This window comes from Manis pentadactyla, chromosome 14, assembly GCF_030020395.1.
Source record: "Manis pentadactyla isolate mManPen7 chromosome 14, mManPen7.hap1, whole genome shotgun sequence".
Lineage (NCBI taxonomy): Eukaryota > Metazoa > Chordata > Mammalia > Pholidota > Manidae > Manis > Manis pentadactyla.
Window position 1 is genome coordinate 30,613,752 of NC_080032.1, and position 14,308 is coordinate 30,628,059.

General features: G+C 48.7%; 1 protein-coding gene across 2 annotated transcripts in view; it reads right to left on the reverse strand.

Annotated features, from left to right (window-relative positions):
- MOBP (myelin associated oligodendrocyte basic protein) overlaps nucleotides 1–14,308 on the reverse strand; it is a 49,594-nt gene that overhangs the window by 25,315 nt on the left and 9,971 nt on the right. For both annotated transcript variants that reach the window (XM_057491471.1, XM_036921702.2), the window contains 2 exons: nucleotides 2,561–2,770; nucleotides 1,631–1,910 (listed from right to left, as the gene is read on the reverse strand). In XM_057491471.1, coding sequence (XP_057347454.1) covers nucleotides 1,658–1,910; nucleotides 2,561–2,766 — 459 coding nt within the window. In that variant the 5' untranslated portion in view covers nucleotides 2,767–2,770 and the 3' untranslated portion in view covers nucleotides 1,631–1,657. The remainder of the gene's footprint in view (nucleotides 1–1,630; nucleotides 1,911–2,560; nucleotides 2,771–14,308) is intronic.

Here is a 14,308-nt window from a genome sequence, read left to right on the forward strand (position 1 = left end):
TGAACGGAGCCTTTCAGGTCCCCATCGCAGGTAAGTGACAATGGCTGGGCAGGCCATGACAGCCTGTAGAGGTGCTCCCTCTGGTGCCAGCTGAGAACAGGTAACTCAGGGAGTCAAAACATACCAACACTAGGATGTCGCCTGAGTTTAGATGAACAAAACCAGCAAGGCTGGGTCAAGGCAAATATGTGGCTCAGATGAAATTCCCTTTCATTGTCCTGCCAAGTCTACTTCCCAAGTCCCGCTAGAATTCCCAACCACCCATACACATCATGATGGTGCACCTCATATACAGTTAATTTCTTCTGCTCTGCACATTTCCTAGCTACTTGCACATATCAAAACTTACCTGCCTCGGGCCCCTTAGGAGGCTGTAAATTAATGATGGGTAACCTGGCACACACTTCCTAATTAAAGTTTCAATGACTGGCACCCAGGTACCTCCTTCACCAACTCACCTCACTGACTTTGAATATATTTTGATGTTTTCACTTTAGTACCACAGAGGTGATGCCTTCCACATTGCCTTGCTACATATCCCAGAGAGTGTGGATCATGTATTTATGGATGAATTAAGTCAGTGTCTCTCAAAGTGTGGTCTGTATACCACCATGTCACCATGCCAGGGTTGTGTGTGTGGGGGGGGAGGGTACTTGTTGAAAACACCCATCTGTAGACCTCAGCATGAGCATTACCCAAGGAATTAGGTTCTGGGGGTGTCTTTCCAGGCTCCTTGTTGACTCCTCTGCACACCAAACCTGTAAACATCATGTGGCATACACACAGCCATAGCTGCCCAGGTGCCGGGGATCAGAGAGGATGAAAGCTTCAGAGACGATTAATATCCACTATTAAGTTGTAAAACAGGTTCTCCTCCAAGTAGTGAAAAGCCTATAAAGTTGGCCTGCCATGTGTGTGGGCTGGGCAGGGAGTGCAGGGAGCTCTCTGTGCCTTCTGCTCAATTTTGCTGTGAGCCTAAAACTGCTCTAAAGAATAGTCTATTAAAAAAAACATCTGACCTGCTGAAGACGGAGCCAATAAGTATGTGGCTCTGTGGCTCACCTGTTCTGCCTACATGGGTCACCCTCCCTTTATCTTCTACTGATCCTGGCCTGACCTCCTCTGTGAGCCCCAGGCAGAGCCATGATGACAGTATCAGGGCACCCCTCCTGCTTGGTCCTGGTGAATCCAACATTCTGGCTTTCTCTGGCCACATTCCCCTTCCCAAGGTATAAGGAACTCTGTAGTTATGCGGTCAAGTTTGTTGAATGAATGAATAAGGGAAGGAATGAAGGTTCATCTGCTGAGACAAACATGGACACAGCGTGTTGGGCAGGGATGAGCTGGCTGGATCTGTCGTTTTCTATCTCTGAGGCCCGGGATTCGTGCGCCTCACATGTGGAATCTGTTACTATGTTCAATAGTCCGAATTGTTAAATTCAGCACTTCCAGTCCCAGTGGACAAACGAAGCAAAGGCACTGCCCAGTGCCATGGGGACAAGAGTGGCCACCCGAGTATTTCACGGTGGGGGAAGTGGGGGGCATCGGTCGGGGCGCTGGGGGCACGGGCTTGGTAAGGCTGGAAGAGCGCCAGACGGTGCCCGCGCGGGCAGCCCCGAGCGGTACTAACCTGAGGGCGGGGACAGGGGAGCAGGTGCTACCAGAGTCTGAACCCTCTGCCGGGGAACCCCCCGCGGCCGGCGGCCGGCCCTTTCGGGGGGCTGCGGCGCGGCGGCGGCGCGGGCTTCGGGGGGGTGCGCTGCTTGGCAGGCGGGTGGCGCTCCGGGCGAGGGCGCGGCTGGCGCTCGGGCCTCGGGGGGGAACGCGGCTTGGCTGGCGCTCTGACCACGGCTGGGGGCGCAGCTGGCTGGACCTTGGGCCTCGGAGGGGACCTCGCCCGGCGGCTGGTGCTGGGGCGGGGACGGGGGCAAAAGAAGTTGGAGGCTGGGCGGGGCTGCCCCGGGGCCAGGGCGCTGGAGTCTGGGGGTCGGAAGCCTTCTTCCAGCACCTTCCGTCCGCAGCGCCAACCCGGCGGACTTGGGGGAGGGGAGCCGCTGCCCCCGGCCCGGCCTCCCCAGGGGGGAGGAGGCGCGCGGAGGTGACCACAGCTGGGAGGTGGGGGGCGCGAAGCATCACGGACCCGGGAGGGCGTGCAGACCCTCTCGCGGAGCAGGTGCGCGGTGTGCGCCCGGCCCAAGCTGAGTAGGAGAGGGGGCTGGGGGCTGGGGAAGGCCGGCCCTGCTCCCCGCCTCCAGCCTTCCAGACTCCCTCCGGTACCCCCAGATGGCGGGGCCTAACGACCCAGCATCACCGAGCAAGGAGACCAAAAGCTGCCCCTGCTCCCCCCACCCTCAGAAGGCAGAGCCTAACGGGGCTGTAGGGGGCGGGGCGCGCAGACCCTTTGGGGAGAGGGTGGGTGCGGGGCGCGCAGACCTTTTGGGGAGGTAGCGGAGGAGGGGCGCGCAGATCCCGCGGGGAGGGAGCGGGGGAGGGGCGCGCAGACCCTTTTGGGAGGGAGCCGGGGGCCGGGGGGGCGGGGCGCGGAGCCGCAGGCCCCCACCTGGTCCTCTGGCAGGCGCAGCAGATCCAGTCTTCCTCCTTCTTCTGGTAGAAGCAGCCGCTCTTGCAGATGCTGTACTTGCGGTCCACGATCTCGCGCGTGGAGTTGAGGAAGGTGAAGGGCGGGCAGCAGCGGATGCTGAAGTGCTCGGAGAGCCTTTGGTTCTTGGAGAGCCGGCGGCCCTCCTTGCGCGCCTTCTGACTCATCTCACTGCGGGGCGGGAGAGGCGGGGATGAGCTTGGCCGGCCCAGCGCACTGCCACCCGCACCCCGCTAATGGCCGTCCAAGCACTATGGAAAGGGACTAGATTAAAAGTGAATAATTTGTATTTGTGAGGCTTTTAATCATGTTTCCTGAAAATGGACTCTTACTTATATTTTAGTGATCCATTTAGGATAGAAAAGATTACAAAACCACACAGTCGTGACAAAATAATAACCTAGACTTAGGAAAGGCCTTTTCTCTAAATAATAAAGAATAATTAGTTATTAAAAAACAATCACTATTCATACAAAAGAAATACTATTAAATAATGCAAAAGAACAAAATCCTGCTACATCAACATATTTGACCCCACAAACACGGTATCAGTCAGTGATTCAATTTGAATGATTCAATTTGTACAAGGTTCAAATTTGTCTATCCGGTGATAGAAAGCAGAACATAGCTGTGTTTGGAGAGGGTGGGGTCTAAGAAGGGGCTGGGGGAGTCTACAGGGTGGAAAATGTCCGGGATTCTGATGGAAGAGATGATTACTCTGGTGTATACATAGGTAAAAGCTCACTGAGCTATGCGCTTGGCTTTTGTGTTGTTTTACTGTTTACCTCAGTTAAAAAGGAGGAAGAAGTAGAGATAAGGAGACTGAGAAGGGACCAAAGAGAGATGTCAGTATTAAGAAAGTTCCAAAGGGGAGTAAAAACTGAATTACTCCAGCATCCTTTCTGGGAATGTGACAAATGCAGAAATACCCTACCACTCCCAGCCCAGAGCACACCGGGACTTAAGTGACTATCAGTCAAAAAGTCAGCAAGTATAGATGGGTGATGCATGTATGCTAGACACTGAGAATGTCCCTGCTTTCAGCAAAGTCAAGGTCAAGTTGGACACACGGCTGTACAGCAAGTAATTGCAGAACAGAGATGGCAACCCGACCTCAGGAAACATGTGCAAAGCTCGGGACAGCATGGAGAAGAGCCAGATTCTTTGAAAACAGAAGCTGTGGTCTGGGTTTTAAGGATGAATATATTAAAAGCAACTAAGTTACCCTGAGGGCATGTTTTAATTTTTGTGTTTTGATGTGGCTGTCTGCTGCTACAAATGTAAATGTGGGCTGAGGAGCAAGTTGAATCATGAAAAGAAAATACAGTATTTCCCCTCCGTTTGTATAGCTGGAATTATGTGTGTTTTTCCCCTCCATTCATATCCCCTGAATTATGTGTTACACATATTATGTGTGATGCAATTTTTCTTTCCCAGTGTTTCACCTGCTTTTACCATGCAAAAATAATTTTCATGTAATTAAGTTTCTTACTGTTTGGGGTTGTATATTTTGGCTAGGAAGGTCTTCCCCACTCCATCATCTTTCCTTATTGAAATATATTTGATATACAATATTATATTGGTTTCAGGTGTACAACATAGTGACTCAACAATTAATATGCATTACTAAATGCCCACCTGTAGGATTAATGGGATTAATACATAAATCAAATAACATAGAAATCAAATGTACAAATACATATGACTTGATTGTTTTTCCTACAACTCTTAATGCATGATCAAAAACAGAATGATTAGAGCCAAAACAGTTCCTAAAACTCCTGACTGCCCTCGCTTGGTTTTGGTGTCCTTGAGGAGGGTCATGCCCTAGGGCTAGACTCAAGGTCAGATAATGATGGTGTGTTGATCATGTGTTGAACCCCCTACTCAGAATTCTTGAGATGTTTAAGTTCATTTGCTCAATAAATATAAGGAGTGCGTTTTTTCGGCATTACTCTTGTGCTGTGATGCCTTGAGTCCCCTGGCTGGTCTTTCATATCTTCACCGTTCCATTATGTATGTTCCCTCCAAATCTGTGGGTCAGAGGCCGAGGGGAACCCACACCCACCACAGTGAGTGTAGTTACCAGCTGTCACCATACTAAGAAGTTACTTCCATCCCTGTGACGAACTTAACAATTAACAAGTTTGTCCCTCTTGGTCCCCTCACCCCTCACCCATCCCCCACATCCTTTATGACAGCCACCAGTCCATTCTCTGTATTTATGAGCTTGTATTCCCCTCTATCATCGTTTAAACATACTCTTGTATATCTCATTATAAAGGAGAATCCTCTTTGGACCCCACTTTCACATCTGTTTTCCTCCCTGTAACTCCTCCTCTCCATAGGCAAAGTTCTTACAAATTCGTCCATACTCTTGTTCGCCATTTCGACATCTGTTCCTCCCCAGTACGCTCTAGTCTGGCTTCTGTTCCTTTCCTCTCAAAGAAAAGCGGTTCCCCAAAGACCCCCCTCCCACTGCACCCTTGTTTTATTTGATGCCTTTCTCCATCTGAACTCTGCCCTTTCTTGCTCACAACACTTTCTCCTGGATTCCCAACTTCACCTCCACCCTTCCTTCTCAGTTTTTCTGACAGGCTCACCTACTTTATCCAAAACTTTCAATTAACATCAAAGTTCGTCAGGGTGCAATAAATACTAAGTGATGAATGGGGTTCTGTCAACCACAGAATTCAGCATTTATCATACCATTTATGATGTGCCTACACCGTGCTCAGCTGTGGGCACAAAGCTGAATCATGCTCAGTCCAGTCCTCAGAAACTTTACCCACAACTGGGGATACAGGCAAGGATGCACGCACATGTTAATGGCCAAAAAACACATTGATAGAGCCCAAATACGTCCACGACCCTAAGGGGAGGGAGTGAAGGGGATGGCTCAGACAAACATCCTGGTGGTAGCAGAAACACAGCATTTACTTCTTTGGTTCATCAATTATTTTGAAAAATCGGTTGCGAAATACCCAAGCACATGGAGTTATTTGTTACAAGGACTTCTAATTTTAACACATTCTAGTTGGAAAACATGGTGTGTCTGGTGATAGCCACTCGCGTGTTGAAATTCACTTTGTGGCCCAGTTCTCGGTCGATCTTTCTAAACGCTCCTCGAGTGCTTGAAAAGCTTGTGATTCCCAGTAACAATGCGGCATTATCTAGTGAAAATAAAAATGTGCACAAACTGCGCATCTATTCTTGGGTGCAGTGGCCCCCTTCGAGTCACGTTCAGCCTTGCAGATGAAGCCACCTGGTTAAGCACAAAGCGGTGTTGCCCAAGTCCTTGCTGGCTGCAGCCACTCTTCCAAGCCTGGGCCCTGCAACACTGAGCACCTTGTACACCAGAGACGACCTCCCATCTCATTGGAACCACTCTTACTTTCAGTTATGAGCAACCAAATATGATTCCAAATTAATAGGCCTCGTTTCCTCACCTAAAAGAGGGTGTCTCAGTCCATTCAGGCTATGATAACAGAACAGCGTAAGCTGGGGACTTATCAACAACAAGCATTTATCTCTCAGATTCCGGAGGCCAGGAAGTCCAAGTTCAAGGTGCCAGCAGATTCAGCTCCTGATCCAAGCGGCTCCTTCCTGTGTCCTCACGTAGTGGAATAAGAGAGGGAGCTCTGGGGTCCTCGGAGGAGCACTAAGCCCATTCATTAGGACTCCACCCTCACAACCTAAGCACCTCCACAGGGCCGCCTCCATACACCATCACAATGGAGATCAGATTTCAACATGTGAAAGTTGGGGGATGTAAACCTTTTAGTCCATACAGAGGTGAATAACAATATGCTTAATTAGGAGAGTCTTTCAAAGTATCAAATAAAACTAAGTTAGAGAAAGAACCTAGTTAAATATGTACAACTCCCCATGTGACCACGCTCTGGCCCATGAGATGCAGGCAGACGTCCAGGGCAAGACATCTTTTCCTTAATAATAAGGCTTTTATCCAGGAAGGGGCTCTCCCCTGGTGAGTGCAGCCGTCCCAACCCAGCTGGCCCTGGCCCCTAAGAGGCAGCATTATTCCAAGCCCTCGTCCCATAGAGCTCCTTCCCCTGCTGCCTCTCACCCAACAGCCGCACAGCACAGGCCTCCAGTGCCGCAGGGCTCAGCCCAAAGCCAAAACCCTTCTACAGGAGACTTCGCAGAGCCTCCCCTTCCCCCAAGGGGAAATGCTCAGTCCCCCTTTAGTGCCCTGACCTTGTGTGCCTGGAGAGCACTTGGAAACCTCAGTGTCACCCACTGTTTCACTGTCCCCTTGACTTTTCCATCCTCAAAGCCCTGTTTACTGCCTGGTGCAGAGCAGGTATGTGTTCACTAAATACTTGATTAAAATGAGAGAGTGGTCAAAGGCTGCCTCTGGGGGCTGCTGAGCCCTGCCTGTGGCTGCTTGTCCCTGCAGTCTCTGCAGCAGTCCTGAGGCCCCTCGGGGACTCACTCAGGCAACAGCGTCTGTTCAGTGGAAAAGGTGACACAAGAAGGGGCCTTTCTATCCAACCTTAAAAGTTATAAAACTGGGCTGTTTGGGAAAAAATCTTAAAAAGACTTAAAAAAACACGCTACACTTTCTCCTAAGTCATACAAATTAGTTAGCAAGCTTTAATCAACACACCCACTTGAATTACACGTTCTGGAGATGGCACTACCACCTACGTAACCACCAGTGTCGCTGGTGCCCTTAAGCACAGCTTCACTGTTCCCTAAGGAGGCTGCAGGAACCCTGAATGTAAAATGGATTTTCTTCTGTCCTTCCTACCATCTCTTCCCGAAAGGCAGCAGGGACGTGGGGTAACTGTCTAACCAAGTAGTGTGAGGCCCTTAGTCCCGTGCAGTCTTCGGGGGAGGAAGGACAATTCTAATAGTGAGTGACACATGCCCTCCCCATGTGCATGGCACCACGGAAGGCAGACTGGACGTGGGTATGCACTGCAGGGTGGAGGGCAGTTGCATTCATTGCTCTATACATCCTTAAAGCAGGCTGGCTTATTAAAAGAGGGAAGATGGGCAAGGGAATTGTTGCGTTTTTGTGAAAATACAATGGAAGCAGTACAGCTTTCTTATTTAATTATTAACATTCTTATAACCGATTGATCATGGAAATGTTAAGGAACCATCTGAAGACCTCTTGGACATTGGGCAGCATTTTAAAAGATGCTCATCAAGTGCATCTTTGTCTTCACGTGAAAACAGCAGGAAGCTAGGTCACTGCAGGGTCACAGCTCCAGGTAGCCAGCCTGCCAGCCCATGTGGCCCAGCCCCCAGGTGCACCCACATACCTCTGGAGGAGCACCCTCAGCTGGGGGCCTGAGCAGGAGCTGGGGGGGGAGGGTCCCGGGCAGGAGCCTGGGGTCAGGCAGGAACCGGGGGCTAGGTAGGAACCTGGGGATGGGTGGGCCCTGGGCAGGAGTCAGGGGGCCAGCAGGAGCCAGGGGTAGGCAGGAGCCTGGGGGTCAGGGTCCTGGGCAGGAGCCAGGGGACCAAGCAGAAGCTGGTGGCCCGGGCGAGTGTGGGGGGTGGCACAGGGAGGGCCACACACTCGGACCTTGCCTCCAATCCAGGAGACACTGGTACTCTGAAGACTTCCCCAGTCCTGGGGCTAATTTCCAGGCTGGTGAGGGCCCTCTGAGCTGTCTGTGGGAGCTACTGAGACTGTGACCACAGGGCAGCCCACTGGTTAATGAGGCCAGGTGACACTGGGCTACATGTGTAAGGAATAAACACAGGAAAAGACTGACAGCGAATGCAGCCAACACAGTTCTAACACTCAGCCATGTGTTCAGATATTTTGGGGGCCCTTACTAAGTGCCAGTGTGAAAGGACAAAGGAAGTCTCCACTCACGCTGCAGGGGACAGTGAAAGGGACTCTAACCGATGACCTGAGCAGGACAGCCAGGGCACAATCATCATGGGATGTGACCAGGGCTCTAAAGGAAAGGAGCCGGGTACCAAGACAGAAGTCAACAGGGAGACACACTCAGATGGAGGGACTAAGGAAGGGCCCTTCAGGAGAGATCTGAGGTCAGTGGGTCTCAGTAACCCTCCACCGTGCCCGGGGGAGAAGGAGCTACAGACAGTCGTCCCTGAGACTCGATGTGCTGGAGAAAAGAGGGGGTACGGCGGAGCTGAGGGTGAGACTAAGCCAGACCACACAGCACTTGGGGGTGCTGAGGAACAGGAAGCACGGGAGCATCTGGCCCAGAAAGAGGAGGCTTCCCATTTATGTTCTCTGAAGATCACCCAGGCTTCGTGCAATGTGGATTGGAGGGAGGGAGGCAGGTGTGGAAGCAAGGAGAACCATGACAGAGGACAGGGACTTCAACTAGGGCAGTGGCAGCAGAGGTGGACCTCGGAGGCCAAACATGAGGACTTAAGGATGGACTGGATGTGGGGTTGACTGGCAAGGATGGCCCCCAGGTTTACGGATTGAGCAAGTGCCAGTGCAGCAGCTTACAGAAGTGGGGGAGGCTGCAGGGCAGGGAAAAGGGTGCAGTTGACAGGGAGGCACTGAGCATCTGCGTGTGCCAAACATGTTAAATCTGAGATGCTTGGAGGACCCAGTGCTGTTGACAACACGAGGGGGCTGGGAGCCAGTGGCACATGCCTAATGATGCTAAGGGTAAGAGTGAGCAAGAAAGGAAGCCCAGCCATCAGCAGGACCTGCAGAGAGACTGGATGCAGGAGGGAAAGGGCACACGCGGGGTTTTTCCAGGAGAAATTAGGTTAGATGATGAATCTTCTTCCTAAGGCAGGGGGCAGGCTTAAGGGGGCATGGAGGAAGGCAAGAATCAAGAGTTCAGTCTCAGGTGTACCCAGTTTGAGGAACATACAGATAAGATTCATTTAAGAATATACAGATAAGATTTACAGCCAAGGGAAAAGGTGAGACACTCAGGGAATGCAGAAGTGGAAATGAATAGCTGGGGAAAAAAGCAGTCACAACAGCAAGAATCCTAAGATAATTAGAAACAAAGCAAAATTAAAATATGGAAATCCTTGTCGGGAAAAGTTTCAGAACTGCAGTGAGGTATGAAAGAACATACAAATCAATAGAAGGAAAATCGTTTGTAGATGGAAAAGATCCATATCATAAGGATGCAGTTTTTTCCAAAATTAATGAGTAGATTCCATGCACGTCTTATTAAAATCACCAAAGAGACTCTGTGGAACGTAACACTCCGATCTGATGAAAAAGCAAAGGAAAAAAAAGAGCAAAGGACCAGGAAACCTAGAAAATTCTGAAAAGAATAACAGACTTTTCAGACCAGATATCAAAACATATGGTTAAGAGAAATTTAGGTAGTTGGCATTGGCCCAGAAATAGACAACTAGGCCAGTGGGGGAGAAAATAGAACTCAGAAGAAATCCATCCATATAGGCAAACTTGGTGTATGACAGAGATGGCATTCAAAATGATGTTGACATAATTAACTTTCCAGATGATTGCTTTGTCAAGATTGAAAACGACTGTGCATCAAAAGGACGAGAAACATTATCAAGAGATAAGCAGCACTGGGAGAATAACACACACACACAACATTCAAAGAATTACTCTCTGGAATCTTGAAAGAACTCCTAGATCAGTAACAACAATCCAGTAGAAAACTGGGCAAATGATGTACACAGGTAATTTACAGAAGAGGAAGCAGTAGATGACACATTAGCATATAAAAATACATTCAAACTCATCAATTCTCAGAAAGATACAAAGTAAGACACCCATTCTAAACAATAGTTAGGTACAGCATGGCACTGCTGGAAGTCAAATAGGCTACATCAAGTGCAGGGGACATGGGCACACAGGAGCTGGGGGGCAGGAAGTCAGAAGAGCCACGGGGGTGGGTAGGCCCACCACATCCCGTCGGGCTGTGCACGTGAAGGCCCTGGAACCACCCTCCTGGGCATGTCTTAGAGAAACCATAGTGCAGGTACACAGACAGGCAGGTACAACAATGCTGACTGCAGCTTCATTTGAAAAATAAACAGACACAAACATAAGTCACATGCTGGGTTGAGAAATGGATAAAGTGTGATGGATTCATGCAAAGGAACTGAGTGGTGGTTTAAAAGAATTAACTAGATCTCTGCACAGAGGCCAGAAACCATCTCTCAAAAACATACTTTCAAATGAAAAATGTTGAAGAAATAAAAATAGCGACTGTGTGTAGGTACACCTTTGACAATATCTGTTCGTTATCAAGAAGCCCATCATGTGTTTATTATTTGTTTACTGTGTCTCCTTCATGGAACACAGGCACTGCTTTCCATTCTATTCTCCTGCCTTCCAGACTTCTCAGTGCACAGAAAACCTTCAATAGATACTAGTTATCACTGTGTTTTTGTGGGTATGTGTTCTTTTTGCCACTATTTTTACATAAAGGCATAAGTACACCTTACCTTCTCACTTACTACATCTTTCCACAGAGAGTTCCTTCTCATCACCTGAGAGCCTGTCATGAGGCAGCACCGTAAGTTACTTAACTAGTGTCCTGAGAGAGCAGTTTGAGTGTCCCATCCAATCTCATTCCAAAAGATGCTGTAGTGAATAAAGTTGTGTGCCCATCATCTCAGACATGTGCAAATATCTGAGGACAAATCTCTCAAAGTGGGTCACTGGGTCAAAGAATCAACATATTTGCAACTTTTTAGAGTTTGTTAGATTTTTTCTGACTCACTGTTCATGGACTTTGTACCAATTATCGCTCTATGAGCCTGGTGTGTGATGATAATTTTCCCATCTCCTTGGCAATAAAGTAGGTTATTGAACCCTCGGATTTTTGCCAATCTGTTTGGTAAAATGTTTCCTAATACAAGCTACATAAAAAAATCTCAAAATGTTTTAGATTTGGAAAGTCTAGAAGCATGCTTTTTCATATTAACAGATTTGGCAGTTGGGGGGAGAGGACATGATCAGTAATAAACACTAAGAGAGCATTCAGTAAAATTCAGTGCCCATTCACAATAAACACTCTTAGCATAGTGGGAAAGGAAGGTTCTTAACATTCTAAAAAGCTAGCTACCAAAATGTCTACAGTAGCAGCTCACTGCTAGTGAAATCTTAGAACATTTCATCCAAATGTTCTCAGTGGGTCTCAGTGCCGCCTCCTGCAAGTGAGGAGTACACAGAGGGGCTTCCTTGTTTCTAGGATAAAAACTGGGGGCTCAAAGGCTCCACTCCAGGCACCCCCATGCCTTCACCCCCCATATCCTTCCAGTGGCTGCTCAACCCCAGGCCCTCTTCTATGCAAATAGTATCAGCACAGAAAAGTCAGGCCTCATCCACTGCCTGTGGATCCTCCCTCAGGAGGGGCCTGAGGCTTTCCCGAGTGTAGATTTATACAGTACGAGACAGTGGGATCTGCCCAGCAAAGTGCCTGGCGGAGGGGAACTGGTCTAACTACTTCATACTTTCCCTAAGGCTGCATCCATCCACCTCCTCACCTGTCCCTCCATCTAGTACTAATTGCAAATTAGTACTACAAATTAGTATGGTGAGTGTTGAAGAGGAGATTCTTCTTGGAAAACCAGTTCAGGAGGTGGGACTGAATACAAATATCTACTTTGAATCAGGGTGCTTCTCTAAGGGCAGCATCTCGCCAAAATGCGGTACTCGTCTGGAGACCTGCCAAGGCTGTGAGCAACAGCTGCCTAAGAGGGCCTTGACTGTCTTGGAGGTGGCATCCCATTTAGGGCTGCTTTGCTTGGGTCCGAGCAACAAGGACAAATTAAAGTGGCCCAGGGACCTCACAGCCCACACAGCATTACCTCCCAGACCTGTGCAAAAGCCCTTTCAGACTAAACAAACTCTACCCGAGCCCAGCTATTCTAGGCAAAGGAACAAGTATGGCCCAAGATTGGTGTCCTTAGTGAAGCAGGACAGGGGCAGGGGACAAGCATCATGATAAACTTCTCCTGTCTATGATGGAAATGCCAAGATACAAACAGTATAATAAGAACAGGAGGAACTCCATCTTAAGGCTAAGATTCCATTTTAAAAACCAGGGATTTAGGAGGTAAGATTCCTAACATATTCTTTGGTAATCAGCCAACCATCTATCTTAAGGCAGGGCAAGCAGTCCTAACTGATATACCAGTGCTTGAGGGGAACCACTATCTTGGAGAGGAACTGGATCAATAAATTCCTGTGTTATCTTACAGAATTATCTAGAGGACTGATTGTGGGTGGTGATATAATGTCTCTCACCTGAAAAAGACATCATGAGACCACAAGTCAAGGCTATGCCCAACAACACCTCCACCACTCCCTTTGCCCCATTCCTGAAAGCCTTAAAAGACAGAATCCTAAGCCCTAAGTGCACCTCCTCTCTGAGGTTGCCCACACTCGCCTTTCTTCGAGTGTGTACTTTTCAAACAAAGCCTTTTCACTGCTCAACTTATGGCATTTTGTCTCTGTGCTCTTCCGATGGTTAAGTGTCTTTGTCACTTTGCTATTTCATTCTATTTTCCAGTTTTAAGCACAAGTCTTCACTCTGTCTCTGTTCTTCTCCAGACGAGAAGGGAGGGGCTGCTAAGAGCTCTGATTTGGGCTTGCAAATTCCCATTGCCTGGGTGACCCAGGCAGGACTGCAGCTGTACAATCATGCTCTTCAGTAGCCTGCCCGAAAATCTCCTTTCTCTGACCCTGGGAAGTTCTCAGAACACAATCTTACCCCATCCAGTGCTCTATGGCTCCCCCCAATCCTGGGGTGGTAGGGGCTTAGTTCCCACAGCATGCAGATTCAAGCGGACACTGGCTGCCAGGTGACCCTGGCTTTTGGAGCTGGCAAGGGATCTCAACTCCTGTGCGGAGTAGGAGTTCAAAGAACTTCCCTTTCCTCCTTCTGCTTTTCCTTGCTGTCTGCTGCCCACACAGCTGCTGCCATTCACTGCTACTCTCATTTTAATGAAATCCTTCCTTCCCTACACTTGTCCGATCTTCTTGAGAATTCTTTCCCATTCAGACTCAAGAACCCTCCCCCATCCAAACTGAGGTTTCTCCTAGTGCTTCACCTAATGCGCAGGGAGAGACCTCCCCAGACGCACCTGCCCAGCAACATTACCACACAGATAATATATTTAGCAAGCGTTTTAGGAGTAAACACCTTTGTTATTACAGTGGAGCCAGATAAACATGTAAGAAGTACAGGAATTTCTAAAGTTAATTTTCATACCATGGCATCCTCATTTTCCTACACCTGAAATTATACAACATATGTTTTTATCATATAGGTACATGAACTTATACTAGAATTGCATGTGGATGAATAATTTCACAGTTTTCTGCAGTCAGGGGCAAGAGGTCCATGAAAAGAAACCAAAAACATGTTTGTCTCATGTATCCACCCCTACCCAAAATTTCAGAGGCTCTCCCACTTACAGAGCTAAGTCCTTGCTCCATAGTTTATCTGGCACAGAAGACTCTTCACAACTTGTACCCTGTCCACCTTTCCCATTACCTCCTGCCACCACCCGTCAGTGCTGTTGGTTAGAAACTTCCACTATGATCTCATATAAGCCTTTGAATGCCCTGTTCCCTTTTCCTGAAGTGCATCTTCCCTGTGGTGGTGTGGAGAACTCCTGTTCATCCTGAACAACCCAGCTGAAGTCTCCCCTCGTCAGCAGATCTGCCCCTCCTCTGCCTCTAACTGCACATTCACTGTATGTGGTGGACACGTCACACCACATCACAACAGC